Raw genomic sequence first — 27258 nt, 5'->3', positions numbered from 1 at the left:
AGATTGTCAAGGAGATATTATGTTCTTTTAAAATGTTTTTGAGGGTTTTAGCATATTTGTCATATTTCCATTTCAACAAAAGTTAACTGGACCATAATTTATTTTGATATATCTGAGGGTTTTCTTTTTTTGGCAAGTGAATTTTGGTTTATAAAAGTTTCAAAGGAGTTAACGTTGTTTTTGGAAATAACTTACCATTTCTTTGAAATAAGCTTTATCTGTATCATTACTATATTATTCGATAATTAGAATTTAAATGAGCAAATTGACATTTTTAATCTAGATCCAGATACTGACTTAAATATTATATCCACACGCCTTTTAGAGAAACTGGCTTGATTTTATTTTAATAGGTACCTATTATATGCTGCTTCTTACAAATAGTGGATTTTTTTGTATTACAAACCTTCAGCTTGTAAAAATTCAACAAGGTAAGTAATGTATTATTTTCTTATTATCAATCTTCAGCAATATTTCTTATTAGTTTTCCAGGTAAATTTTTAAGTATTTTCTTTAAGAATATAATTTTAGTTTAATTACATTGTATGATACTAAGTATACTTATAAGTGTTTGTAATATACTTATTCTCCACTGTTCAAGCATCAACAATCTGAAGAAGTGTAATTTGTTTATAGCCTTCAAGGAATTTACAGCTTAGTCGGAGAGATGAGACATACACTAGCATAGTGGTAATGCTTTTTGATGGAATGAATGAACCTAAAAAAAAATGACTATATAACCTAACAGTATTGTTAACAGACTAAGTTAATAGTAACAGTATGTGCTAAGTGAGTGATGTGGACCATACCTCCCTCTGAGCTAAAAGAGATTGAAGGATTGGTTTGGGGCATGCATTTGACAAATATTTTTTTTAAAAAATCTACTCTGTACCAAGAATGCAGGTTCTGGGGGATATAAGATTTACGATACATAGCTCTCCATAGTTTAACAAAGGAGCTAGACAAGTAAAATAGCTCTTCCAAAACAAAGTGCAAAGTGACTACGTTCCAGGTAGGACTTGAGAATGGGAATAGGAAAGTCGGAGCCTGTTTTATTAGGAGAAGACCCTCAAGAAGACAGGTGGTAAGGGAAGGTATGTAGAAGCCCTGCGGGGACTGTAAGACATTCTGACAGGCGCCAGGACAATGACATGTCATAGTTTATATCATTGGTCAAGGGCAAAAATGAAAACTCACAACAGCCTTATTACTTTCTCACCAGTGTTCTCACTAGATTGTATAGAATTTCACCTTAACACAAAAGGGCGACACGTATGTGTTTTATAGGTTAATACTATAAATTTAGCTTGCTTTCTCTTTTTCACACAGCAATCGAAAATGTAGACTTCAATAAAGCAAAAAAGGTAAGAAAACAAAACTACATTGTCTTCTTGAAACTTAGATTTAATGTAAGTTTAGGGAAATGTTTCTGGATATAATTGTCTACTTGTTGACCTTTGGGAATTAGCATGATAAAACATTTTAATAACATTTCCATTTAAAACTACATTTATAACTAACTGATTTAAACTGATTTTTCTCAATCCAAAGAATTTGGACTGTGAAGCATATATATAACATTTTTATTTTTTATATTTTGCAGTTACAAGGACAAATTAAGTCCAGTTTTATTTCTACTGAAAATTATCATACTCTTGGTTGTCTCAATCTTGTGGCTGGAGATTTAACAAGCAAAATCCCTATGATAATTGGGGTAATACTTTTTATAAAATTTCATTTTTTGTTACTGAAATGCTTCTTCATTAAAACATTATAGGTTTGGTTAAATTATAACTTAATTTGAAATATATAACAAGTGGGAGTTATAAAATTAAGATCATAAAATTAACTCAATATGTAAACATAAGTTTCTATGTTGGAAAAAATATTGCATCTTTATTTGAAATTTAGCATTTCTTTCAATTATGAGTATAGGCAAAAAAAATGAAACATCTAATATTAAATTCAAAGGGAAAAATTTAATATAATTACAGCATTTACAGCATTTTTACTTGCCAACTTTACATTCTATGTTGTTAGTGTCTTTAGAGTTGAGTTGCCTGAATGCGCCTGCTCCTTATTAAATGTTCACATAGTAATAGTGAATAGCAACAGTTCACTGTTCTTTCCATCCTGTTCTCTTGAAAACGAACTCAGATAGGAACTCAGTTGAGCTCGAATATATAAATACGTATTTTGAAATTAGTAACGTGTACAACTTAGGTGTTTCTACGTTGAAGAGAATTCAGATTGAAGAACCCAATGTGCGACTGCCGTACTCTTTTCACTTCCATAGGGAGCTGGTAATTGTGCATTCTCAAAATGGGAACCAGATCCTGTCAACAAAGAAATGACACTTAAGAATGTTATTGATGCAGAGATCATTAAAGGTAAAGTAAGTTAATGAAACTACTTGTAATTATTAGTGAGTTCTAATTTTCATGTCAGTATACTAAGCCTGGCGTATGGGTAATGACTATACTACTTTTTGAAACAAGCCTGAGTATTTTGATAATTTTCCACATACATGACTATTCTTGATACGTTGCAGTTACTTTTCATTTTGAGAGGTTGTACATTTTAGTGGTCATCTAAAAAATAGAAACGGGAATAAATGAGAATGGGAACTTTTTGTTTAAATGTGGGTCTGCCTTTCCATAAAAGTTAGTTTGCTATTTTAATATGGCCATATGTAACGTGGAAATATAATCCTTATACACCTTGCTTTCTCTTTTGTAGGTGCAAAGAAGTTCCAGCTGATAGATAATCTACTTTTTGTTCTTGATACCGATGTATGTTTTTGATATTTCTCCTTCGATGTTTTCACTTGGTATTTTGTTTAACAACAAAAGTATTGTCATACTTACAAACACAGTTTAGCCTGGGTGGATGAATTACTACCTGTGTACTGTGCTTTATTTCAGTATACACATCAAAAGCTATATCCTGAAGTATACATTTTTAGTTATTAAGAAAATATCAGTGAAATGTCTCTTTTACAGAACGTGCTGAGCTTATGGGATATTTACACTTTAACCCCCATATGGAACTGGCCCTCTCTTCACATAGAAGAATTTCTTCTTACCACAGAAGCAGATTCTCCTTCTTCAATCACATGGTACATTATGACCTTGGAGTGATTTCCCTTCTGTTAGAACCAGGTTTCTTGCCTGGTTCTGTTCTGATCATTCATTATATACTGCATTCTAAATAACACAGAACAGGCTGACAAGGTAAAGACCATTTCTTTGTCGGCCAAATTTATTGAGAACAAATAGGCAATATGAACCTCCAAGTGGTGGCATTAGAAAGAATGTCAGTCTAAAATAAATAAACAAATCAATAAAGTTCCCAACTTGCTTGATTTATGCATCCACAATAAAAATCACCCCCTCAGAAAAGAAAAGAGTGTCAGTCCGGACCATAATTATGCAGAAATCAAGTTCAGTGTTGTCTGTGTATGTCAGTGTTAACTTTTATGTGACTATCACTTTCATTTAGCTTATATGTAACAGTTGGCAAAACTTATTTGATTCACTTAAACCACCTTTTCTCTTTTAGGCAAGGGATTACAAATCTCAAATTAGTAGCTCTGACAACTACTACTAATAAGAAGGTATTGGAAAATGTGTTTCATGTTTGCCTATGTTATGTGTCAGAAATAGCATTAGTACAAAAGTAGTTGTTAGGTAGTGCTCACAGCATATTAGCTCAGTTCACAAGACACTTGACAAATCAGAAATAACCTTACCAGGTTCTTTTTTCCCCAATTAAAAAATATGAGTATAAATCTTGGCTTCACATTTTAATCAGACCATTTCAAGAATAAAAATATCCACAAAAATATGTTTATTACATGATTCTTGTATAGTTCTAACACTGAGGAATTACATTTACCTTAAATACAAATTGTAGAATGGGCTTCAAGTATGCGGATTTTCATTCATCAGATTCGTAAAGTGAGTGGGATAGAACATAATTTTATATGTAACATTTAAGTAGTACAGTAACAGGCTTACTTATAAAATTATTTTTTACATGTAACTTTGTACCAAATATTCTAATCTGTGCCCTTGTAAAGTGTGGACTTGCGCTGGGAGGTATCTACTGACCTACTAAATTAATTGTTCTACTGTTTTTTTAAGATGAAAAACCTTGTGGTCTATTCATTACCTATGATGGAAATACTATATTCTTTGGAGGTATCTAGTGTTTCTTCTCTGGTCCAAACAGGAATTAGCACAGTAAGTTGATGTATATTTTGAACCATTTTAATCATAAAAATTAAGAATAACTAAGCTAAGCGTGAGTGGAAGTTAGTGGAATACCTGGATAGATCTCAGGCTTATAACTCTGTTATCATACTTCCTCAAGTATACTTGTCCAAAGTCAGTCTTTTAAAAAAAGAAAACAAAATTAATCAAATAAAACATCCGTCAGCTGCATATTCAATTTTCTTATGTCTCTGTGGGAAACATAGATGATAATAATTTGGGGGTATTGCTTTTTTTTAATTTACTTTTTAACTGGTCTTTAAAAATATAATTTTTACTACATTTGTTGTGTCTCTTACACAACAAATTTTTTAAAATCATTTGTATTTTTCTAAATCATTTGGCAATTACATGCCAACACCACAACTTCTCACCTCTAAATACTTGAGCAGGTACTTCCTAAGAATAAGGGCATTCTTCCACAGAGTTATCACACTCACAAAATTTAACACTAATACAATGGTATATAATGAAATATACCATCCAAATTAAGATTTTACCAATTGTGCCAATTACTTTAAAGCTATTTTTTTTTCTGATCCAGGATCCAGTCAAGTATCACATACCAAGTTTCATTGTCATTGTCACATGGTAGCCTACTTATATCTAAAACAGTTCCCTAATCTTTCTCGTCTTCTAAGACATTAACATTTTTTGAGTCCTAGTGTGTTGTGTCATAGAATGTCCCTCTATTTGGATTTGTTTCCTCCGTCATGATTAGATTTATGCTAAGCTTTTCTGGCAAGAATACTGGCATAGGTAATACTGTGTCCTAACTGCATCACATTAAGGGGCTCGTGTCTGCTTGTCCGGCTGTTGGTGACGTTGCAATTGATGACTTGGTTAAGGCAGCTCTGCCAGATTTCTCTACTGTAAGGAGATATTTTCCCCTTTGTAAATTAGTAATTTCTGTGGTGTTATTTTGAGAATATAGGAATATCCTTTTCCCCAACAGAGTAGATTAGATTTCTGTTGATAGATCATTTCTGCCTAAACCAGTTATTACTCTAGTAATGATAAAATGAATTAATTCTGTATTTTAGTTTTAAACATGTTTTTGTTATTGTTGTAGGATACCATATACCTTCTGGAGGGAATTTGCAAAAATGATCCAAAGTAGGTCATCTTTTGTTTTATCAGATAGGTTGTTAAATAATAGCTAAATCAAAATTTACTTATTAAATGAAAAGTGAACTTATTTTAAAAACTTTTTTTCAGATTATCTGAAGACCCAGTGTCTGTTTTAGCACTTAGATGTCTTACAGAAGCTTTACCAGAAAACAGGTAACTTCTCATTTTCTTCTAAGCCTTATTCCTTAATGAAAAGTTTAAATTCCCTGATTTATAAAAATCTTACCGAAAATGTCTTTTCTGCTTAACAGATTGAGTCGGTTACTTCACAAACACAGATTTGCTGAAGCCGAGACCTTTGCTATTCAGTTCGGACTAGATGTTGAGGTAATCGCTCACAAATTTATTTGTTTATTAAACAAGCATTTCTTTGTATACTAGATGCTGGGGAGACAGCACTTTTTGCTTCAAGGTGCTTGATATGGCATGTTTATGTTACAGCTCGTTTACAAGGTAAAATCAAATGATATATTAGAGAAACTGGCTTTGAGTTCTGTGGATACCAGTGAGCCAACCGAATGGCAAAAACTTGTTGAGGAAGCTAAGGAAAATCTACATAAAATCCAGGTGTGTTTTCCCTGTCACGTACTAGAGTATTTAGATTGACGGATTGGTAACATTAGGTCACCTTACTATGTCTGGCATTTGTGAAACAGGATGATGAATTTGTGGTAAATTACTGCTTGGAGGCTCAGTGGATAACCTATGAAACAACCCAGGAAATGCTAAATTATGCCAAAACCAGGGTAAGTTTTCATAACATTTCTAAGTGTTAGTTTGTCTTATGTAAAACAAAACGTTTCAATAAAATGAATCCTGTTCTCATCATAGGCCTTTTTAAAAGTGCATTTTTGCTGTAGATTGTTCCCCTGCATGACCTTTGAACTCCATTGCTAGTTATAGTCCTTAAAATCAGGGCGTAATAGTTGGGCAACGTGTTGTGAGCTTTTTTTCATAAAATGCATTGTTTTTGAAGATATGTCATTATTGTTCACCGTTTATCTCAGTATTCAATGCAGTTTCATTTTTAGAGATAATTTTTCCTTTAATCCACAAAAAATCCATCTATTGTGAAAAACCTAACATGACAGATGTTTTGTGTTTCTTATTATTCATCTTAGCTTTTGAAGAAAGAAGATAAAACTGTTCCTATTTATTCTTATGGCTTAAAAGAGGTAAGTACATTAGATTTATAGGTTAATTTCAGGGTGGATATACCTTTGCATTATAGTCATGCACCGTTTGACGACAGGGATACATTCTGAAAAACGCATTGATAGGTGATTTTGTCATGGTGGGAACATCACCGAGTGCGCTTACACACGCCAAGGTGGTACAGCCTACTGCACATCGAGGCTCTGGTACAGCCTATTGCTCCTGGGCTACAAACCTGTAGAGCATGTTACTGTACTGAATTTTGTACTGTACTGGCAAATATTTATGTATCTCAACAGAAAAGGTACAGTAAAAAATACTGTCTAACAGAAAAAATGGTACTCCCGTATAGGGCGCTTACCATGAATGGAGCTCGCAGGACTGAATTTTGCTTTGAATAGGCTTTATAAACATTGTACATTAGGCTACACTAAATTTATAAAACAACATGAGATTAAATCAAGCACAAGAGGAAATCGTACAATCAAGAGATGCCGTAAACATGAGATGGATGAAGCTGCCGATGGCATAACTTGACATACTGTTTTACAGCACACACTTTTTTTGTGTAAGTAGGAAGTATATTCTAAAATAATGATTAAAAATGTAGTAAATGCATAAACCAGTAACATACAATTACGCACTGTACGTAATTGTATGTGCTATATTTCTATACTGCTGGAAGCACAATATACTTCTTTCCACCAGCATCACCACAAACACAAGAGTAATCATTGCGCTATGATGTTATGGTGGCTACGATGTCACTGAGCTGTAGGAATTTTTCGGCTCCGTTATTACCTTCTGCGACCTCCATCATGTATGAGGTCTGTCACATACATGTGGCGCATGACTATGCTTTTCAGTTAAAGATAGGCCTGTAGTTTTTTCAAGAACAAATTCTTTTAATACTTGTTTCCTTATCTACAAAATGGGAATAATGATAGCACTTAAAGGGTTATTTTGAGGTTGAATGAAATAATTTAGATAAACCATTTTGTGTAGTGCTTGGCATCTGTTAAGCATGCAAATAAATGTAGAATGTGATGATGATTATGATGGTACCAAAAATACATGTGTGTGTACATATGCATATGTATTTTTTAGCTCTCAAAGTAAATTCTTGGTATAATCTAGCTAGTTTTTTACCATAAGGGCATTTACAAATCAGTGGGAAAACTAGTCGATTTTGAGGACACCCACAGTAAGCAAATGGCTTCCTCTCTTTTACAGCTTTATCACATTGAATGATTAGAAATGTTTCCATTCTGAATCCTTTTGTGTTAAATAAGAACAGTCATATTTGTGGGAATTGACCTGTCATGTGGGCTAAAATGAGGATGTATGCAAGACTTCTGAAATAGAATCCCTCATTTTTGGTGTTTTTAATTTTACTGTTATTTATTGCACACAACATTCAGATTATCAAATTTTCTGTTTAGGTACTAAGGGCTCATGCAAAGTTGACTACTTTTTATGGAGCATTTGGACCAGAACAATTTAGGTCTGTACATTCGTTTTTCATCTTTAGACTGTGAATTAGATTTAAGTTTGGAATATTGTAAAAGATATAGTATTGCTTTGAATTAATTTGTGTCTCTTGGGGGTCGAATGATGGAAAATATTATCTTTCCTGCTAAGCTTTCGGCAGTTGTACACCATCTAGGAGAATTGGTACGTTCGAAAAGCAAATGTAGATGAGTATACCTTTTGCCTTAGCAATTTCACTTCTGGAAATTGATTTTATTAGATATACAAACATGTGCACCAAGAATATCATTATTTACAAGTATGAGATATAATTACCCTAAAAATAAGACTCGCGTATTTATCAGGATAAATTAACAATGGAAGGATGCTTTATTTTTTTTCCATGTGGCTAGTCAGTTATTCTGATACTGTCATTAAATAATCCACATTTTCACTGCTGATTGAAATGTTACCTTAATTATGTGCTAAAAATCTCATGTGTATTTAAGTCTACATACAGACTTTAATTGTATTCAATTGATCTCATCTCTATTTTTTCGCCAATATTAAATAGTTTTAATTAATATAGCTTTAAAATGCCTTATTATCCTATGGCCATGCTACCCTGAACAAACCCAAGCCCGTCTGATCTTGGAAGCTAAGCATGGTCGGGCCTGGTTAGTCCTTGGATGGGAGACCACCTAGGAAGTCCAGGTGCTACAGGTGTAAAAAATAAAAAAATGAGGGATTGTAAGATGACAAGGACCTTGCAATCTGTGAGGTCAACCAAGGGTACCTCGCCTAAAAAAATAATAAAAATAAAATAAAATGTCCTGTTATCTGGTAGACTGGCCCTACTCTACTTTTCTTATTTTTCAGAAAGTGGGAAGCAAGTCTCATGTTTCTCTAAATGACATTTGGAATCAGGATCAGCTTATCCAGTTTAAAGAAATCTTATTTTTATTGGGATAGGTTTTTGTTTTCCATTGGCCATGTGCTGAACCTAAGATCCATTTGAGGAGAACTAGCATCTTTATAATATTAAATCTTCCTATTTAAGGAGAGGGCGTGTCCTCCCACTCATTCTCTCCTGCTTTTTATGCTCTCGAGTGGTATCTATTTCAGTTGTATTTATATAGATTTTGTATAATTCTGTTAATTTTTATTTCATTTTTTACCCCTACTGTTATAAATGGGACTTTTCTCTCATTTTCAAAAAGATATAGACATATTAATTTTTTAAAATACTTTTAAACCAACTGCCTTATTGAATTTCTTTGTTATTTGTAGTAATATTTCAGTTGACCTTTTTTCCAAGCATATAATTGTATATTTGAGTAATGATCATTTTGCCTCTTTTTTTCCCCATTTTTTCCCCTAGCCTAATTTCATTGACTAGTACTTGTAGAACAGTAAATAATGGTGGTAATAGGCATTCTTCTTTGTTTCCGACATTTATGAAAGTGCTTATTTTGCTTTATCATTTAGGCATGATATAGGCTTTTAGGGTTTTTGTCTTACTTTTTTCATTTTAAAGAAGTACTCATCATCTCTTTCTGAGCTTTAATCAGGGCCGAGTGGTCATTGCAGCATTGCTGGTTACAGCAAAACATTTGAAATAACCTAACTGTTCAACTGTGGGGTACTAGTTAAACAACTTATAGTAAACCCATGCTGTGGAATAATATGTAGTCCTTAAAAAGAATAACATTTATATGTGCTGATTTAGTATAAGCACCAAAATAATATAAAATGAATTTCTTAATGTACAAATAGTATATATAGAAAACTCATTCACTTAAAAAATAAAAACAATTGCTTTTATGTATAGGGATTATCTCAGGAAGAACCTACAAGTAGAGACCTGGCTTCTAGAGAAGATATGGGAGCTCTAGAGGCCTGGAATAAGAAGGATTATTTGTCATTGTAATCTTTGGAACTTTTTAATTTAACTTTTTGAGGAAAAATAAAAACTAGCTAAAATGCCTAATGATATCCCCTTGTAACAAATAACCTTAATTTTTTTTCTTTACTTTTTTCCTTCCTTTGACTCTGCAGTGGTAGTTCTTGGCTTGACTTTCTGAATAATGAAGATGATCTCAAGGATATTTTTTTGCAGTTAAGAGAAGGAAACCTTGTTTGTGCACAGTACCTTTGGCTTAGACATCGGGTAATATATTCTGCATTTGTTTCTTAATGGATTCATAGCTTCTGAAATAGGCGATTGAATCGGCGTTGGAAACTAATGGGGCAAGAGTGACTGGGTAGTGGGATGTTTTCAGATTATTTGATAAAATATTACCTGTCCCAGGGAAAACTATCCTCAGATGATATTAACTCAGAGGAAATAGTATAAAGATACAATAGGAACTTTATCTCATCATTCAGAGTCCAATTAGCTCCTAAACTTAGTTCAAAGGCAACATTTTACTACATGATTTACCGATGGGCTTTCTTATGTAGTAGCGATGGATAACGTATTCCGATTGCAGCTCTGAGGATGGTAAAGGAAAAGTTGCTATTCCGAATCCCCTGAATGTTGTTGGTATAACATCAAGTCCAAAATGTAGTTACCTTCGTATGATGTCATTGATGGGCACGTTGCTTGTTAGGATTTGTACTATCAGCTCTAGTTAAGCTTTCCTTGGCAGGCCATCTCTGCCACCTAATTTGTTACTTGGAACTTGCCATCATGAGATTCATGGAATTTGTGGCTCCCAGCTCGAATCATTCATATAGAATAAATCACCTTAATACTCATAATTAAAATAGTAAAATAATTCTTGAAATGACTTCTCAATAGATCTTTTCTTTTTGGAAGGCTGTCATTTTTAATTTGTCAGTTAAATCTTAATTTCTCACTGTACAATTTAGGCAAACTTCGAAAGCAAATTTGATGTGAAAATGCTTGAGAACTTGCTCAACTCAATTTCTACATCAGTCTCTCTGCAAAAGCTCTGTCCATGGCTTAAAAATGATGTGATCCCATTTGTGAGAAGAAATGTACCTGAAGGACAGGTGTGTTGCCTTTAGTATTTCCACCCGTGATGATTGCATTTTATTTTTCACATTAAGTCATTGAAGACTGTCACACTAACACCAGTTAATTCATTTCAATATCCTTTTAAAAGATCATGGATGTTTTGAATTATTTCAGTGATTAACTAATAGAGTATTTTATTTTTAAGTGTTATATCTATTTCAGGAAATTCTTGCAAAATGGTTGGAGCAAGCAGCCAGGAACCTCGAATTAACTGATAAGGTAATGCCAGTATAATTAGCGCTGAAAAGACATTTAAGACTCTCCCAATGGCATAAAACATTATTTTTAAAGGTCTCTAATATTTTTAAAGGCAAATTGGCCGGAAAATGGACTTCAGCTGGCGGAGGTGTTTTTTACAGCAGAAAAACCAGAAGAGCTGGGATTGGTGTCCTCTTGGCATTGGATTTCCTTGGTATGATACGGAAAATGAATTATTGGTAATAAAACATTCCGTTTATGTTAGAAGGTTTGTCTGCATGTATTAGAAATATATCCATTTCTTAAATTTTCTGTTGTTTTCTTTTGATGCGTACTTTAAAAATCCACGAAAAAAATTTAATTTTTTTCTTCCTGACTTTTCTGTTACAACTTCAACCTATTTTAATGCACTCTTTCTCTCTATTGAACCAACCAAAAGGGAACCAATATATAAACGCGCTTCTAAGTAGTATAATTGGGATTTTTTTTTTTTTTTTTTTTTTTTTTTTTTTTTGCATTAGCAGCATTTCACTGTACTTTAAAAGAATGAAACTCAGTAATGCATTAGGGTTAGTTTTCAAAGGCTATATCAATCAGGTTTTCTTCATTTAAATTAGTAAACCACTTCTAGTTCTGATTGCATTTCTTAGCCATTCCAATAACCATTATCGCTTAAGTACCAAAGAATATTTTAAAAGATCAAATTGAAAATATCTGGGACTTTCTGACTTTCTAAAAAAAAAAAAATAGCAATGGTAGAAAGGGAACTAAGATGAGGAATAATGATGTTATATTTGATGCTGAGGTTAATGAACTGAATTTTTGGCTTCTAAATTTCTTCAGTTCATTTATTTTTCCTTTCAGGTTTCTAAAAACTGGAAAGCATTCATTATATTAAAAAATTGCATTCTTGTATTTTAAATAAGTTTGCTAGGGTGTTATAATTTATGAGCTGTCTCAGTATAATAATCTCCACTCTGAAGAATTTAGTACTTAAGTAGCGGAGGTATGACTTTACAAAAGGTCATAGTGTACATTCTGAAATTACATTTATCCCTTAAATTTCCAGAGCTTAAAAAGAAATAATAAATTTCCTCCTATTTTTTGATATAGCAGATTCTTATTAATTATGTTTACTGATTATATCCTGTTAACAATAAAATGGGAATTTTTAATATAAGCGTCAAGCAGTATATTGATGTATATAACCAATGGATCATTATCATGTATTATTCTGTAGAAGAGCTTTTGCTCTTGCTATAAAACTACTTTGTTTTTTCCCTGTTAATTGTCTTTTATTGAGATTGAAAATTCTGTTCTTTACGTATAACTTTAGAAAATGTTATAATCTGGTCATGATCAATATAGCTAGGACATTAAGGGCCATTAAACGATTTTTGTGTACCTATGTTGGGGCTCTGAAAAAATATTACACTAATAGTAATAATTTTTCTCTATTTTTTTTAAGAAAGAAAAATTTCTTCTAGATTTCTGTCAGATTCCGATCTGTTCATTTGTATAGTTAATTTTAGTTAAAATTCTATAAAATTTAAAGGCATGAATTACAGGTGTTTTCTTATGTATGTAGTCATGGAAATTTCATATTTTATCTGAAATTCTGACTTATATATTTCCTTCTCATACTTCTATTTCATATCCTCAACTTTTTCATATTAACTTTTAATACTTTTGTTTCAGAAGGATAATGAAAACACAGAGGAAGTGTGTCAGTTGAGGACTTTGGTAAATAACTTGCGAGAGCTCATCACGCTGCATAGGAAATACAACTGCAAATTGGCCCTCTCTGATTTTGAGAAGGTAAAAGTCTAGGTTTAGCAGCAGCATTATTATTTTTTATCATAGCCGATATGATCTGCATTTTCGCCATCCTTTTTTATATTTTGGTTTCCAGGAGAATACAACCACCATTGTGTTCCGAATGTTTGACAAAGTGTTGGCCCCAGAGCTTATTCCTTCCATTTTAGAGAAGTTTATAAGAGTTTACATGAGGGAACATGACTTGCAAGAGGAAGAACTTCTCCTCCTGTACATAGAGGTAACTTTTTCTTTAGATCTAATCTTTTTTCTTGGATCAATGCAGTGTGCCCTTGTATTAAATGTTTAACTCTTGAAGGAATGTTATTCATTACTGTCAGAATTCATGCAGCTTATCGAATTAAGAATTCAGAGTTAACTCTGCTACTGATTGACCGGTAACCCTGAACAAAATGGGATACTATCAGGACTCTCTCCAGGTCGTATTGTGAAATAATGGGAGCACGAGCTCAATAAATATTAAAAATTAATTTTTGAAGACATTAATAAGTTGCAATAATCTTTTAGATTCTTCAGGAATGTTTCCTTCTTTAGTTTTCTCAGGAAGGCCAAGGTTTTTGCATTTTTGACCATTGTTCAACATTCATGGCTGAGTAGAAGTTTGGTTTTTCACAGATCCATAAAAGCTCTTTATATCTAAATGTGTGTTCTCACGTTTCTTTAATGAAAGTTTTAAATTAAATATATATATATATATATTTATCCCTTTTTAGGATTTATTGAAGAGATGCAGCTCAAAGTCCACATCACTCTTTGAAACAGCATGGGAAGCAAAAGCCATGGCCGTCATAGGGTGTTTGTCTGACACAGATGTAAGTAAATAGTGGCCACGTAGATTTTCCTTTTCACCATTGCATCTCTCCTTAAAACTTTTTTTCTGATCACAAAAGAACATGTATTTGTTAAGGAGAATTTGTGTGCTATGAAAAAGGAATAAAATATTAAAAACTATCCATAATTCTGTTTTCCTTAATTATGAAAATTAAAAGCATTACGTTTTCTCATTCTTACCCCCAGAAGAACCATGGACAACTGGATGCAAATATTTCCAAGCTTTTCTATGGTTTTATAAACATAGAGACTTTTTAAAAGTACATTACAATATGCCTTATTTTGACTTCACACTGTTATTAGGGACTATTATAAAATAAGGATAAAATCATGAAAAATATTTTTAAATAGAGGCTGTGTAAAGCAATAGAGCTATATGAATTAACTTTCAGCAGAGAAAATGGTATTCTAAGTTTTTCTAAATATTAAAATTGTTTTTTCTGGGTGAAATGGAAGAAATGCTTTTGTAGTCAGAAGATGAAACGTGCTCAAGCTCCTATACAGTAGATCTAAGACCTGCCGTGGATTAGGCAGAGTCGTTCATTTACACGAAATATGACCCCTGTCATACGTGTATCTTTGTAGCTCATATTTGATGCTGTGCTTAAGATAATGTATGCAGCAGTGGTTCCTTGGAGTGCGGCTGTGGAGCAGCTGGTGAAACAGCACCTGGAAATGGACCATCCCAAGTAAGTTCACAGTCTATCAAACAACTTCATTGATGCTGGATAAATTTCATGTGTTGAGTCGACGTTCGTTTATGGTTTTCTGTCCTTTACTATGCCCCTTACTATTCCATAAACAAGACAATCCATGTTAATATCAATAAATTTACTTTTAGAGTCAAGTTATTACAAGAAAGTTACAAACTAATGGAGATGAAAAAACTCTTACGAGGCTATGGCATAAGGGAGGTAAACCTCTTAAACAAGGAAATAATGGTAAGTACAATGAAAAGTCTTAACCACACTTTGTTCCATTTATAGGGCAACATGGGAAATTTAATGAGGATTTCATATTCTTAAAGATTGATAGAGCTAGGTTTTCCACTACTTTCCTTTTTTAGGCAGAATGTTAATAGGGAGTTTAATTGTTTATTAGAGTAATAAGGACAACAAATAGTAAAGTAAGAAACTAAAAGTGTATGAAGTCATCACATTGTATACCTTAAATGTATACAATGTTTATTGGTTAATAATATCCCGATAAAGCTGGTGCAGGTGGTTTGGACAGGACTGTCATAAAATTCAGAATACAAATCGTGTTTTAATTTTTCATACAGCTTAGGTTATTTGGTGCTGCATTTTAATTTAACGAATACTTTGCCTTTTAAACAAATCATTTCTGGGTTCTCTGTGAAATTTGATAACAATGAAATAAATGTATGTATTATCTCTTTCAGAGAGTGGTCAGATACATTCTCAAACAAGATGTCCCATCCTCTTTAGAAGATGCTTTGAAGGTGGCCCAGGCATATATGTTGTCTGATGATGAAATCTACAGTCTAAGGATTATTGACCTGATAGATAGAGATCAGGTACGAAAGTTTTATATTATTCTTTCATATGATTTCTTTGTTGATGAAATCCTTAAAAGCTCAAAATAGGGGGTGGCTCCATAGTGTAGCGGTTAGCATGTCTGCTTTACATGCAAACGGTCCTGGGTCCTGGGTGGAGCCACGGACCATACCCTGGGTGAGCCAGGCCCCCCTAGTGCACCAGGGGTGCATGCCAGGAGTGTGTGGGAGGAGACGCCCCACCTTCAGAGATCCAGTTCTTAAGGAGAAACAGCAACGTCCATAGGTCAGGGGTGGAAGTGGTGGGAAGAATTAAAGAGGAGGGAAAAATAATTAAATTATCCAAATAATTAGCACAAAATAAAGTTATACCAACATACAACATTGAATGTTAGATTGGACATGTTTTCTTATACCTATAGGTTCTTTAAAAATATTTCTTGAATACCTAATGGGCTTTCATACTCTCTGTTAACAAATTCAGACTTATGTTTTATATATGCTACAGGACTCTTTGGTTCCAGAGTAGAACATGGGGGTTTTCTTTTTGTAGTCTTAAGTGTCTTTATTTTTATAGTATTCTATAACCATAGGCATGCCTAGGAATTACTACAAAGTTAAAAGGGTAGTATTTTAATTTTTTTGTTTGCTATCATCATAAACAGAATTTTCGTATTTTTATCTTACCATAATCTATCTTTCAAAATGATACTTTTTTATCTTTAAATAGAAAAGAACAAGATCGGTTCAAACTGTCCCTTGCATAAAGGTACCGGCTGTTTTTCCTTCCTCTGACACACTGTTTACAGGGTGAAGACTGTGTCCTTCTGCTGAGATCTTTGCCTCCTGCTGAAGCTGAGAAGACGGCAGAAAGAGTCATCATATGGGCACGACTGGCATTACAGGAAGAACCAGACGATTCTAAAGAGGTCAGATTTTCCCCACATAAAATGCAGATAAATCCAGTTTTTACGACTAGTAAGCAATAGGACAGAAAAGATAGACTTACAAATATGAATAGCTGCTCTTCTCACTGCTAGAATGGCCTCGTGCAAAAATTCCTGTGTAAATTTACTACATAGAAAAAAAAAGCCAAATAGGGCTGCTTTGGAGCAGCGGCTTGAGTCCACACCGAATAATCTAGGATCTGCAAATCAGAAGGATTAATCAAGTTTGTTGTTGTACGTAAGGAGTTTTCCATAATGCCTTGCTATATAAACAGTGTTCTACGTTGTGTGGAACATAGTCATTACTGTCAAATAATCATGTCAGCCACAGAACTGATATAAGTCGAAGTGATCTTGGAACTTCGAAACTTAGAAAGATTTCAAGAGAGCCAGCCAGTTCACTTCTTTCTAGAGACAGGAACCAAATACCTAATTTATCCAGGATTGTTGAGTTTTTTAAACTTTTGTAGGTAGATACCTCCCACCTGTCTCAGTAGTCCATTTCAGTAATTTTTTTACCTTTAGGGAAATGAGTTCCTTTTTTAACATCTAATATTAATCATGGTCTTATCATGCAGTGGGCATTAGGTGAAGTACTTTAATGAATTGTCCACTTCCTCTTAGTTATGAAGTAGGTCCTTAGAGATTAAATTCAGAAACTAAAATTTTAAGATAAATGACTTTCCCAAGGCTATTAGAAACTGGCAGTGCCTCAGCTCAAACTCCGACGTCAGATTTTGTGTTCTTAACTACCAGTCTGCACTGCATCCCATAGAAAATGTTTTTGTGTGGACCTGGCCCTTATATCCATCGTGTCCTTTAATGACAGCTTTTCTCTGTTTGGTTTTTCTTTTTAAAAAAAAATTTTTTTTTTAATCTTGAAGATAATGGTTGACTTCAGTTCTTTAGGCTAAACAAGTTGCATTTTTAAAAAATTTGCCACAGATCTTTTCAGATATTTTTCAAATAATAAAAACTATTTTTAAAAAAATCAAAGTGTTTATAGCTGAAAGGTGTATATTCTATTGTATTTCTAAAACATATATCCAAGAGTCCAGGCTAGAGTTTTTCATGTTTAGATTATATATGAACAGTTATGATCCATTACTCAGCTACTCAGCTCCCTCTAACACGGACCTCTCAAATTCTAATCATCTTAATTGTTTTTTTTCCTGATCTCATACATTTTTTTTTTTTTTAACGTATTTATGTGTACTACTGAAGTGATGAATAAAGGAAGTAGATTTCATTTTGCGATTTCTTTTTTAGGACAAGGCCTGGAGAATGTCTGTAGTGAAGGCATCAGTAGACATTCTTAAACTACTGTGCGACATTCAGAAAGGTAGTTTCTACCTCTGTTCCCTCATCTTAGTTTTGTTCTGCAGTTTCTCCTTTTCGGAAGGGAGCGGTGACAATGCTTATCTTTACCCACAGTTTTCCTGGCTCTGATTGTCTTTATTGATCCCACCCATTTTTGCTCATAAAGATGAAGAGTCTTCTTTGCCTTATTCTTTTAATTAGTAGTGTAAGAAGAGAAGCATCAAAAATCAACTTATCATTTCTTTATGTGCTTCCGTAAGCTACTTAATGCTAGACTAGATCTCTTTGGTGCCTTGCAGTAATTCGTATTTCTCAGTTATCATTTGGTTAAGAAGGGAAGGGAAAGCCATTTAACCTTGAACTTAAATAAAACAAAGTAACTCTCAGGGGAAAAAAAGGTACAATTTATTTCAGAAAAATTGCCATTTCTCTCGTTACCCATACTTCTCTTTTCTACCTTCAGAAAGATTTCTTCTTATACATAGATTGTTTTATATCAGCACCTTAAAGGAACAGTACTAAAGACTTGAGATGTGAAAACCAAAGCTAATTAAAATTTTAGCTTTTATAAATTCTGATAATATGGGAATTTAGATGTCTGCTGTAACTTTTAAAAATGTAATTACAGACAATCCGCAGAAGAAGGATGAATGTGAAGAAATCTTGAAGCTATTTAAAGCTGTTGCCAGCTTACAGGTAAAGACGTTAAGCTTTATTGAACGTTATTACTTGACTCATCAGTGAATTTAACACTGGTGCCCTGCCCTCCCATCTGAAGTTTTCTGCACCAGCTTTCAGGGACTTGAGATATACTGACTTTCCTCCTCCTCTTCTCTCTCTCTTTTTGAAAACATTTTTATTGAGATAAAATTCACATAACCATATATTTCATTCATTAAAGTATATGATAATTTTTGATATATTGCATTTTTTTACTGGTGGTAAAATGCATACAACAAAATTTGCCATTTTTACCGTTTTTCAGTCGAAGATTCAGTAGTGTTCATTACGTTCACAATGTTTCCAACCATTACCATCACCACTGTCTTCTTTTTAGCACCCCGTTAAGCAGCAGCACCCCGTTCTTCTCTCCCCGCAGCCCCTGGTAGACTCTAATCTACCTTCGCTCTCTGTGAATTTGCCTGCTCGATACATTTCACATAAATGGAATCATGCAATATTTGTCCTTTGGTACCTGACTTTTTTTTACTTAGTTTAATGTTTTCCAGGTTCATCCGTGTCATAGCATGTATAAAACTTCATTTCTTTTTCTGGCTGAATAATATTCCACTGTGTGAATAGACCGCATTTTGTTTATCTCTGGATAGGCACCTGGAAACAAGTTGGGTTGTTTCTACTTCTTGGCTGTGATAAATAAAGCTGCAATACAGATGGATATACAAATATTATGAGAGGAATTTCTGAGTCACGTGGTATTTCTATATTAGTTTTTTAAGGAACCATTCTCTTTTTAAATTATATTCTACTTTAAACTTTTTTAAAAATGGGATTTAAGGTGTCTTTATAGATTGTTTAACTTAGGTGGCCCTGAATAATAGCTAACAAAGCTTGCATTTACTCAGTGCCTACTCTGTGCCCGGCATTGTATGTATTATCTAATTGTCACAATAGCTCACCACAGAGGATAGTGTTAATTTACTCTTATGGGTGAGGAAACTGGGCCACCGTAGTGTCTCTAAGCAGTGTGAAACACAGTGAATTATCTAAAGACACTGGCCCAAAAGATTAATGTCTGTTGCTTCATAATATCTTAATTTTTTCCCACATAGTTGTATTCTGAACAACTGCCCTAAGATTTGAGATCTGAAAGTAATTAATATTATTTTGGCTCAAGGGCCTTCCTGTAAAAGATTTTGTAACTCGAAGGACTTTCAAGAGTTAACTGATAAGTTTCGTCAAATAGAAAATTGGGTAGATTTCAGCCTCTCTTTGTGAAAACATAAAATCAACACTGGCGGAGTTAGCTCTCAGCTGTCTTATCTCAAAGCATATAAAGAAGAAATAATTTACCACAGTTTAGTGAACCACTGTTTCTCAAAGTACAGCCCATGGAACACTAAGGGTCCTTGAGACCCTTTCAGGGGACCCTGAGATTAAAACTGTGTTGAAAGCAGTAATAAATTATTTGTGGGGTTTTTTGTCTATTGGCTTCATAATAGGATAACATCATTGCTCCGAAGGCAAATGGAATGTACACGTTTACATGCCCTTGTGTTTTAAAAATTTCTCAGTTTAATTTCTCATATGGTAAATATCGATAGATAGCGAATAAATAAAAGTTTTTGGAGGTCCTCAATAATTGTTAAGAGTGTAATGAGGGGCTGTGACCACAACGTTTGAGACCTACTGCATTAGACAACAGATGTCTTTGTGACAAGCACTTGGGGAATCAGCGTGACTCCCCCATGTTCTTAAATTTGAAAGAGATATTTCAAAGCAACAGCTTTGATCTAGGCAAAGTCATGCACATTTATCATGGTGCTATTTACTGAACATTTATGGTACCAGATCTGTTGGTTGGGTCCAGGGCTGCCACTAAGCATCCTGCTGTGCACAGGGCACCCCCCACAACAAAGACTTAACCTGGCAAGATTGAGAAACCCTGCTCTTAAGTATGGCATCAAAGCAAAAACCTGCCTCACTCCCGCCCCCTCTCACTGTCCTCTCCCTGGCCTTCCATGGGAGTCTTTTGTTCATTGGGCCAGAAAAATTAAATTCTAGGTCTGGAGTCAGCTGTCACTTAGGAGTTATTATAGAAAAAGAATGAAGCTGGCTTCTTCAAGCCACCCAAATCTAATGTGTACCCCTCCCTCCTTCTGTCAGGGCCCCCATAGTCCTGGTCCACAATGTCAGTAGTGCTGATATTGAGAAAACCATGAGTTAAAGTGATGTTTTTCTATTTTCCAAACTTGTTATAAAACTGTTACTTCCATTACTCGAGCCACTTTAATGTTGGTGGGAGTAGTCTTTGAGGGAGAGATAAGAAAGGGAGGTTTGAGACACCCCCATGGATTTTCACAGGGGATAAACTAAACGGCCTGGGGCTTTGTCTTGCTTGCCCTGCGACAGGAGAACTTCGAGGTCTATCTGTCGTTTGGTGATTACAGCAACCGCTCCTTGGTGGCAGAGCTCCGGGAGCAGTACATCAAAGGCCGAGAGGTCGCACAGGCAAAACCCACGCCCAGGAGCACGGCGGAGAAGGGCCAGAGCACCGAGTCCAAGCTGCACCGACAGGCGCTGGCCTTGCAGGTGTCCCAGCAAGAGCTGGAGGCCGAGCTGACCCTGAGAGCCTTAAACGACGGGAACGTGGGAACGGCGCTGAAGAAATGCAGGTGAGGTGCAGTCTCCACACCCACAGCTCGCCCGAAAGAAACATTTGCTTTATTTATTTATGTCTGTGGTGACAAGGACAGGGCCAGTGCCGCTTAGATTTTCACAGAAGTGACTCTTGGTTCCTCTCCCTGAGAGTCTGTTATGGACTTCTGGGTCAGAAAGCGATAGCACAGAGGACACGTGACTAATACCACTTAGTTAGGTGACCTAACCATCGAGTTTAGGTCCCCTCGCTCACCGACAGTTAACGTTATCCCCGGGTAAATTGAAAGATGAAGTGCGCTACGTACCGTGAAGACATTTTAAATGTCGGCGCAGCTATGTATTAACCCAAGAAAGGCGCGTGCGTTTGACTCCGTTGCCGGTGTTCTAATGTCCGACACTTCCTTTCTTCCAAAGAGACTTGTTTAAGTACCACTGCAACACCGACACTGGGAGAGTCCTGTTTCTGACGTGTCAGAAGCTTTGTCAGATGTTGGCTAATGATGTTCCAATGACAACGCCCATGGGACTAAACCTTCCTTCCGAAATACATGATCTAGCCTGCCAAGCCGCCACCATCTGCAGTCCAGGTGACAAGCTTTAGAACATACATAGTTTGATACTCTCTGGTTCATGTCATACTTGTCTCCCAAAGACTGTCTCTTTACAATTGGACATTGCAATAACAAGATCAGAGGTCATATCTCCATTTTACGAAGGGACCATTATAATCAATTCTCTATGGGGATTATTGTTTTTAAATATTTCCAGATACTAACAATGTCATTTCTGACCCTTGACGATATTCACTTTTATAGGATTGTGAAATGCCTTGCCTCCCCATATCTGATCTTTCCAGCCAAGCTTAAGAAAACAGCTGAACTGCATTATTTAGGGTTATATGGAAACCTCTCTCTCTCTCTCTCTACTTAGTGGCTTTCCTTAGCATTTTAAATGACAATTATTAAAAGGTGGTTTTCTTTATTCTAAACACATGAAATACTAGTTTAATGATTTTTCTCCATTTTCTTTCAGATTTTTTACTAGATGCCTTAGAACTATGTAAATATACTTTAACAGCAGTAGAACTTTCCAGACAGTGCCAAATGGACGACTGTGGAATTCTAATGAAAGTAAATTGCTTTTGAATTTCTTTTCCTTTAGCAAAAGCCTTGCCAATTCATTATGTACTACTTTTAATTCACATGCATAATTTATATAAATGCCGACTATCTCTCATGTGAATGACATAGAACAGTGGGCATGAGACCATTTCTCTTCCAGTCACATTTAATGGCTTTAATTTGGTCATTATATGAAACATTGGGCCTCAAAACAAGACATCTCTGGACAGTGTCCTTAGGGGAACAATTTTATTTAAAAATGGCATTCTTATAAGCCATAGACCAGAAGAAACTGACAATATAATCATTTTTTGACAATCAAAAACATTTGACTCTCATATCTGATTCTGGATTCTGCTTGGCGAAAACGGTTGTATGTGAGTGTACTTATTTGTGTCTTTTCTGTGCAATTTGGTCTTTAGACTTCTTTCGGGACTCATAAAGATCCATATGAAGAGTGGTCTTACGGTGACTTCTTCAGTGAAGATGGGATCGTTCTTGAGTCACAAATGGTGCTGCCTGTTATCTATGAGTTGATTTCCTCACTCGTCCCTCTAGATGGTAAGTCTCTTTTGTGTCGTTATTTCCTATGCATTTCTGCTTGACGCAAGTTTAAACTGTAGAGGTTTGAATGAGCACTACACATAGTAGTATGGATAACCCCCCCGAGCATAATGCTGAGCGAAAGAAGCAAGACGCAAAAGATTACCTAGTATATGATTTCATTTACAAAAAGTACCAGGACAAGCTATAAGGAAGCCGTGCTGTTGGAAGTCAGGGTAGTGGGACCCCCGGGGGTAGGTAATGACTGGAGGGGGCAAGAAGGGGCCTCTGGGGGTTGGTAATGTTTTATTTCTTGGTCTGAATGCTGCCACATGGATAGGTTCACTTCGTGGAAATTTATCCAATTGTAGCCTTATCTGTATTTTTCTGTATGTGTACTTAAGTTCTTTCTTTTTTTTTTAAAGTAGCAGTTTGTTCAAGGACATCATTTGATACTAACACAATATTTAAATATTTCTGTGATACGAATATGTGCTCCATAAGGGAGTTATTTAATTAAGTGTTATTTAATTTATTCTCTTTCATAGAAAGCAAGAGACATCCCCTGGATTCTACAAGTTTACCGTACTGTTCCATTAGTGAAGGTATTGCCATCAGAAATGTATATCATTGTATTACGATTTTATAAATATACCAATACAGAAATTCCTTGAAATCCTGAATATGAATCTGACTTAATGTTCTTAACATAGTTATTTAGCTGTTACTATTACATTATTATTATTCCAAAGGGTCAGGAAAATGTCTCATTAGGTTTATAGCCTTTACTTTTTTTAATCTGTTCATATATTTGGATCTTCTAAGTGAAGAAGTGGAGAAACTAATGATTTAAGCATTTCAAAATAGGCAAGTTATGATCAAAGTACTTCATTAACTCATGGACTTGGATATTTTCTGGCTTTAATCAAGCCTCATAGTAACTCTCATTAACTTTGAGAACCAATTCTGTGACTATTAATCTTCATTGAAAAAGTATGCTGTCCTGGAAAACAATTTTCAATAATGTGATCTATCTTTATTTTTAAAAAATCTGAATATTGTCCATCAGTGGATGAATGCATAAAGAAGAGGTAGTACATATATACAATGGCATAGTACTCAGCCATAAAAAAAAAAAAAATTAAATCTTGCCATCTGCAACAACATGAATGGACCTAGAGGTTTATTGTGCTAAATGGAGTAGCTCAGACAGAGAAAGACAAATGCCATGTGATTTCACTTACATGTGGAATCTAAAGAATAGAATAAAGAAACAATATGGAAACACTCATAAAAACAGAGAACATTTTGGTGGTTGCCAGATGGGAGAGGGGTTCAGGTTTGAGTAAAAAAGAGGACAGGATTAAGAAATACAAATTGTTAGTTACAAAATAGTCACGGGGATGTAAAGTACAGCATTGGGAATGTAGTCAGTAATATAATAACTATGTACGGTTCTGGGTGGGTACTAGACATCAGGGTGATCACTTCGAAAGTTATATAAATGTCTAACCACTGTCGTACACCTGAAACTAATACAAAATTGTATGCCAACTGTAATTGAAAAATAAAAAAAAAAAAATTAAAATCTAAATATTGAAATACTTTTACTCAAATAAAATGCTTTTATCATTTCACAGGAGACAACCTTATTTTACCTAGTATAAATTCCATCTCTGCCCTGCTTCAGAACCTTCAAGAATCTAGCCAGTGGGAGCTGGCCCTAAGATTTGTAGTCCATTCATTTGGTACTTGTCTTCAGTACTCTGTGTCAAACTTCATGAATGTCAGTTTGAGTGAAAAGGTATAGTTTTGAGAACAAATATTTTCATTTTGAATGAATATGTGGATATAGATTCAAAAGCACTGCCAAACCGAGGAATTGGGAGTCTACATTTTTCCGTTTGGCTCTGTAGCAAGGAAACTGATAATTCATAGATTTAAGAAACATTTGTTGAGAAGCTACTCAGTGGTGTTCAGGGTACTTGCACCCTTTTCATACTCAGTCTTTGCAACAACCCTGAGGGTCTCCATTTTGCAAATGAGGAAACTCAGATTTGGGGAGGTAGATGAGTTCCCTGAGGCTTTCGGGGCAGTGGTAAGTGTTCTTACTCCAAGCCCAGTGACCACCTTAGGTCAGAACCCTCCGCCTGCTGTTGGTTTCATTGTGGCCCAAATTATTATACTTATTACCTGACAGCATCATTGAGCAGATTCTAGAAGACAAACTACCCGTTGATAACTCGCTTACAAAGCTGATCTCACAGGGAATCACGTTCATTTCTGCTACTCTTTTGATATTTATTAAATGCCAATTTTTTAAAAATTACCTTTATTGAAGTATAGCTTTCAGAATTAAAATGCATGTGTCCGAAGTGTATCAACCAATGTATTCACCTTGTCAGCAACACCACAATCAAAATATGGACTCAAAAGTATAGATTGATTTAAAAATCAAAGTATTTTAAAAGGTTCCTTTTTGCCCTTTCCTAGTTAATTCTCTTCAGTCCCAGCTTTCTGTCTGTAAATTAAATGCCAATACTTTTGCACATCGTGATGAGTTTTTGAAGTTCCTTAATATTTAAGAAAAGTTTTCAGAATGATGCGTAGAAGCTGACCTAATGAGTCTTTTGTTCTTTTCCAAAAGTTGTTTGGAGAAACCACATTAGTTAAATCAAAACAAGTTATTATGGCTCTGAAAGAGAAAGCCGTCAAGTTTGTCAGGGGAAACGCTACAACGCTGTTGCACAAAGTGAGTAATCGGTTGTTCTTGGGAAGCTTTTTTTTTTTTTGCTCTCTTCTGGTCGCTTCTGATATCTCTCAGTTTAAGAGAGGAGGGGGCGGAGATGTTGGGGATTCGAAGTATAAGATAGTCATGCGGTAGACAAGGTAAAGGTTCTGTGCTATATAGAACTTGTGATATTTGTTCTTAAATTTTAGGGACATTAAAACTAAGCAGATAAGTTGGAATTATTTTACTATGACTTTTCATGAAACACTTGTTTTTTCATAGAGTATAATTAAAGTTAGTGACAAGCCTTTAAAGAACAAACCGTGTTTTGATTGTAAAGATTTTGCCTCTCTGATGCTTTCTTCCCATAGGTATTTAATTGTCGTCTGGTGGATCTTGACTTGGCATTGGGTTACTGCACTCTCTTACCTCAAAAAGAAGTGTTCGAAAATCTCTGGAAGCTCATAGATAAAGCATGGCAGAATTACGACAAAATTTTGGTAAGGCCTGGAAGCGCAACATCAGTTCTCGACGTTTGAAAGATTTAGGGGAAGAAATGCAGTTGGCTTTGCCGCAGGGTCTTAAAGATTTAGCAGAACAAATGTCGCACTAACTCAGTGTCTACCAGCTTTTCCTTGACACGCGACATGCTGGTGAAAGTCAGGCATTGCTCAACCCAAAGAATTAGATATTTTTTATTTCTTAAAGTCTGTATGCAGCCATGGAACCTCACTTCTTCTACTTTAGAATACTTGAAACCTTAGATCCATAAGCCAGTTCTTTTAACCGATGCAAATCTTCTCTCCAATATTGTGTATTTTAAAATTTACTCTTTGTGGGGTTTTTGCTTGCATGATAACTAAAATTTGGCCTTTTTGTATGAAGGAAAGCCAAACTGAAGTTATGATGTCATACTAAAGACTGAATGATCTAAATATTGTGTAAGCAATGACTTGAATACAAAGCAGTCTATAATATTCCACACTCGTTAGCACAAAGAAAGAGTATGACTTTTTATTGTTGAGTTTCATCTAAAAGGTATGAGAACATATTCTATTTGCAGTTGAATTTTAATTCTATTTTTATTTTTTAGGCAATATCTCTGGTGGGCTGTCAGCTGGCCAGTCTCTATCAGGAAACAGAGATGGAGTTTAAGTTCCGTGAACTCAGTACTGATGCCCAGTGGGGTATTCGTCTTGGTAAACTCGGTGTGAGTATTCTTTGTAGTGCCACAAAGTTTTGTCCATTCTGATATCTACCCAGTTGGGAAATTTAAAACAGAGATCTCATTGCCCTTTACTTTTGGGGAGAGGATATATATACTGACTCAAATTTTAGTTATGTTAAGTAACTAAAATTTGGTGCTTTCAAAGGAATAAAGGGCCTTTTGCTTCTTTTTTTTTTTTTTTTTCTATATTTTGAAGGAAATTAAGAGACTTGACATTTTCATCTGCTTAGCTTTCTCATTTATAGGACTATATCTAGCATTAATTGACATTTATACTGTTCCAAGCCTAGCCTTTAGCCTCGTACTTTTGTACTGCTGTTATTTGCTTAAAGATATTAAAACATATACAGGTATATCAGCCTTTAAGAACTCCTACCAGGGAAAAGTAAGTGGCTCTTATTTTTTACTTTACAAAAAACACAAAATCTTGTTTTCTTTATTATAAATGTAAAACATTTTATTTTATTTGCAAATAGTTGACTTATCAAGAATGTAAGCACTGCAGAAATGGTTTATATTTCGAAGCTTAATTCCCATGCAGTAATGTGACTGGTTGTCACTAAGCACACTTACTG

General features: G+C 34.7%; 1 protein-coding gene and 1 pseudogene across 2 annotated transcripts in view; both read left to right on the top strand.

The window, feature by feature from the left end:
• The window catches only part of KNTC1 (kinetochore associated 1), a 54864-nt gene that overhangs the window by 6918 nt on the left and 20688 nt on the right, over positions 1-27258 (top strand). Inside the window, exons 6-42 of one of the 2 annotated variants that reach the window (XM_036220966.1) lie at positions 354-431; positions 1330-1364; positions 1604-1714; positions 2297-2390; positions 2740-2792; positions 3003-3118; positions 3562-3616; positions 4146-4244; positions 5347-5390; positions 5493-5558; positions 5657-5732; positions 5847-5972; positions 6062-6151; positions 6527-6580; positions 8003-8064; positions 10089-10200; positions 10905-11048; positions 11236-11292; positions 11384-11485; positions 12973-13089; positions 13184-13327; positions 13821-13919; positions 14524-14627; positions 14780-14879; positions 15341-15475; positions 16264-16383; positions 17671-17743; positions 18350-18417; positions 20812-21074; positions 21475-21647; positions 22093-22190; positions 22604-22742; positions 23273-23329; positions 24365-24528; positions 25372-25476; positions 25827-25955; positions 26549-26665. In XM_036220966.1, the coding sequence (XP_036076859.1) occupies positions 354-431; positions 1330-1364; positions 1604-1714; positions 2297-2390; positions 2740-2792; positions 3003-3118; positions 3562-3616; positions 4146-4244; positions 5347-5390; positions 5493-5558; positions 5657-5732; positions 5847-5972; positions 6062-6151; positions 6527-6580; positions 8003-8064; positions 10089-10200; positions 10905-11048; positions 11236-11292; positions 11384-11485; positions 12973-13089; positions 13184-13327; positions 13821-13919; positions 14524-14627; positions 14780-14879; positions 15341-15475; positions 16264-16383; positions 17671-17743; positions 18350-18417; positions 20812-21074; positions 21475-21647; positions 22093-22190; positions 22604-22742; positions 23273-23329; positions 24365-24528; positions 25372-25476; positions 25827-25955; positions 26549-26665 (3779 nt within the window). Of the gene's footprint in view, positions 1-353; positions 432-1329; positions 1365-1603; positions 1715-2296; positions 2391-2739; positions 2793-3002; positions 3119-3561; positions 3617-4145; positions 4245-5346; positions 5391-5492; positions 5559-5656; positions 5733-5846; positions 5973-6061; positions 6152-6526; positions 6581-8002; positions 8065-10088; positions 10201-10904; positions 11049-11235; positions 11293-11383; positions 11486-12969; positions 13090-13183; positions 13328-13820; positions 13920-14523; positions 14628-14779; positions 14880-15340; positions 15476-16263; positions 16384-17670; positions 17744-18349; positions 18418-20811; positions 21075-21474; positions 21648-22092; positions 22191-22603; positions 22743-23272; positions 23330-24364; positions 24529-25371; positions 25477-25826; positions 25956-26548; positions 26666-27258 lie in introns of both variants that reach the window. The other variant, XM_016153781.2, reaches the window with a different exon arrangement.
• LOC118603554 lies at positions 8638-8756 on the top strand (annotated as a pseudogene).

The sequence above is a fragment of the Rousettus aegyptiacus genome, unplaced genomic scaffold (assembly GCF_014176215.1).
Source record: "Rousettus aegyptiacus isolate mRouAeg1 unplaced genomic scaffold, mRouAeg1.p scaffold_m13_p_5, whole genome shotgun sequence".
NCBI lineage: Eukaryota > Metazoa > Chordata > Mammalia > Chiroptera > Pteropodidae > Rousettus > Rousettus aegyptiacus.
The sequence above is the reverse complement of the archived record's forward strand: the minus strand, read 5'-3'. Positions and strand labels throughout refer to the sequence as shown.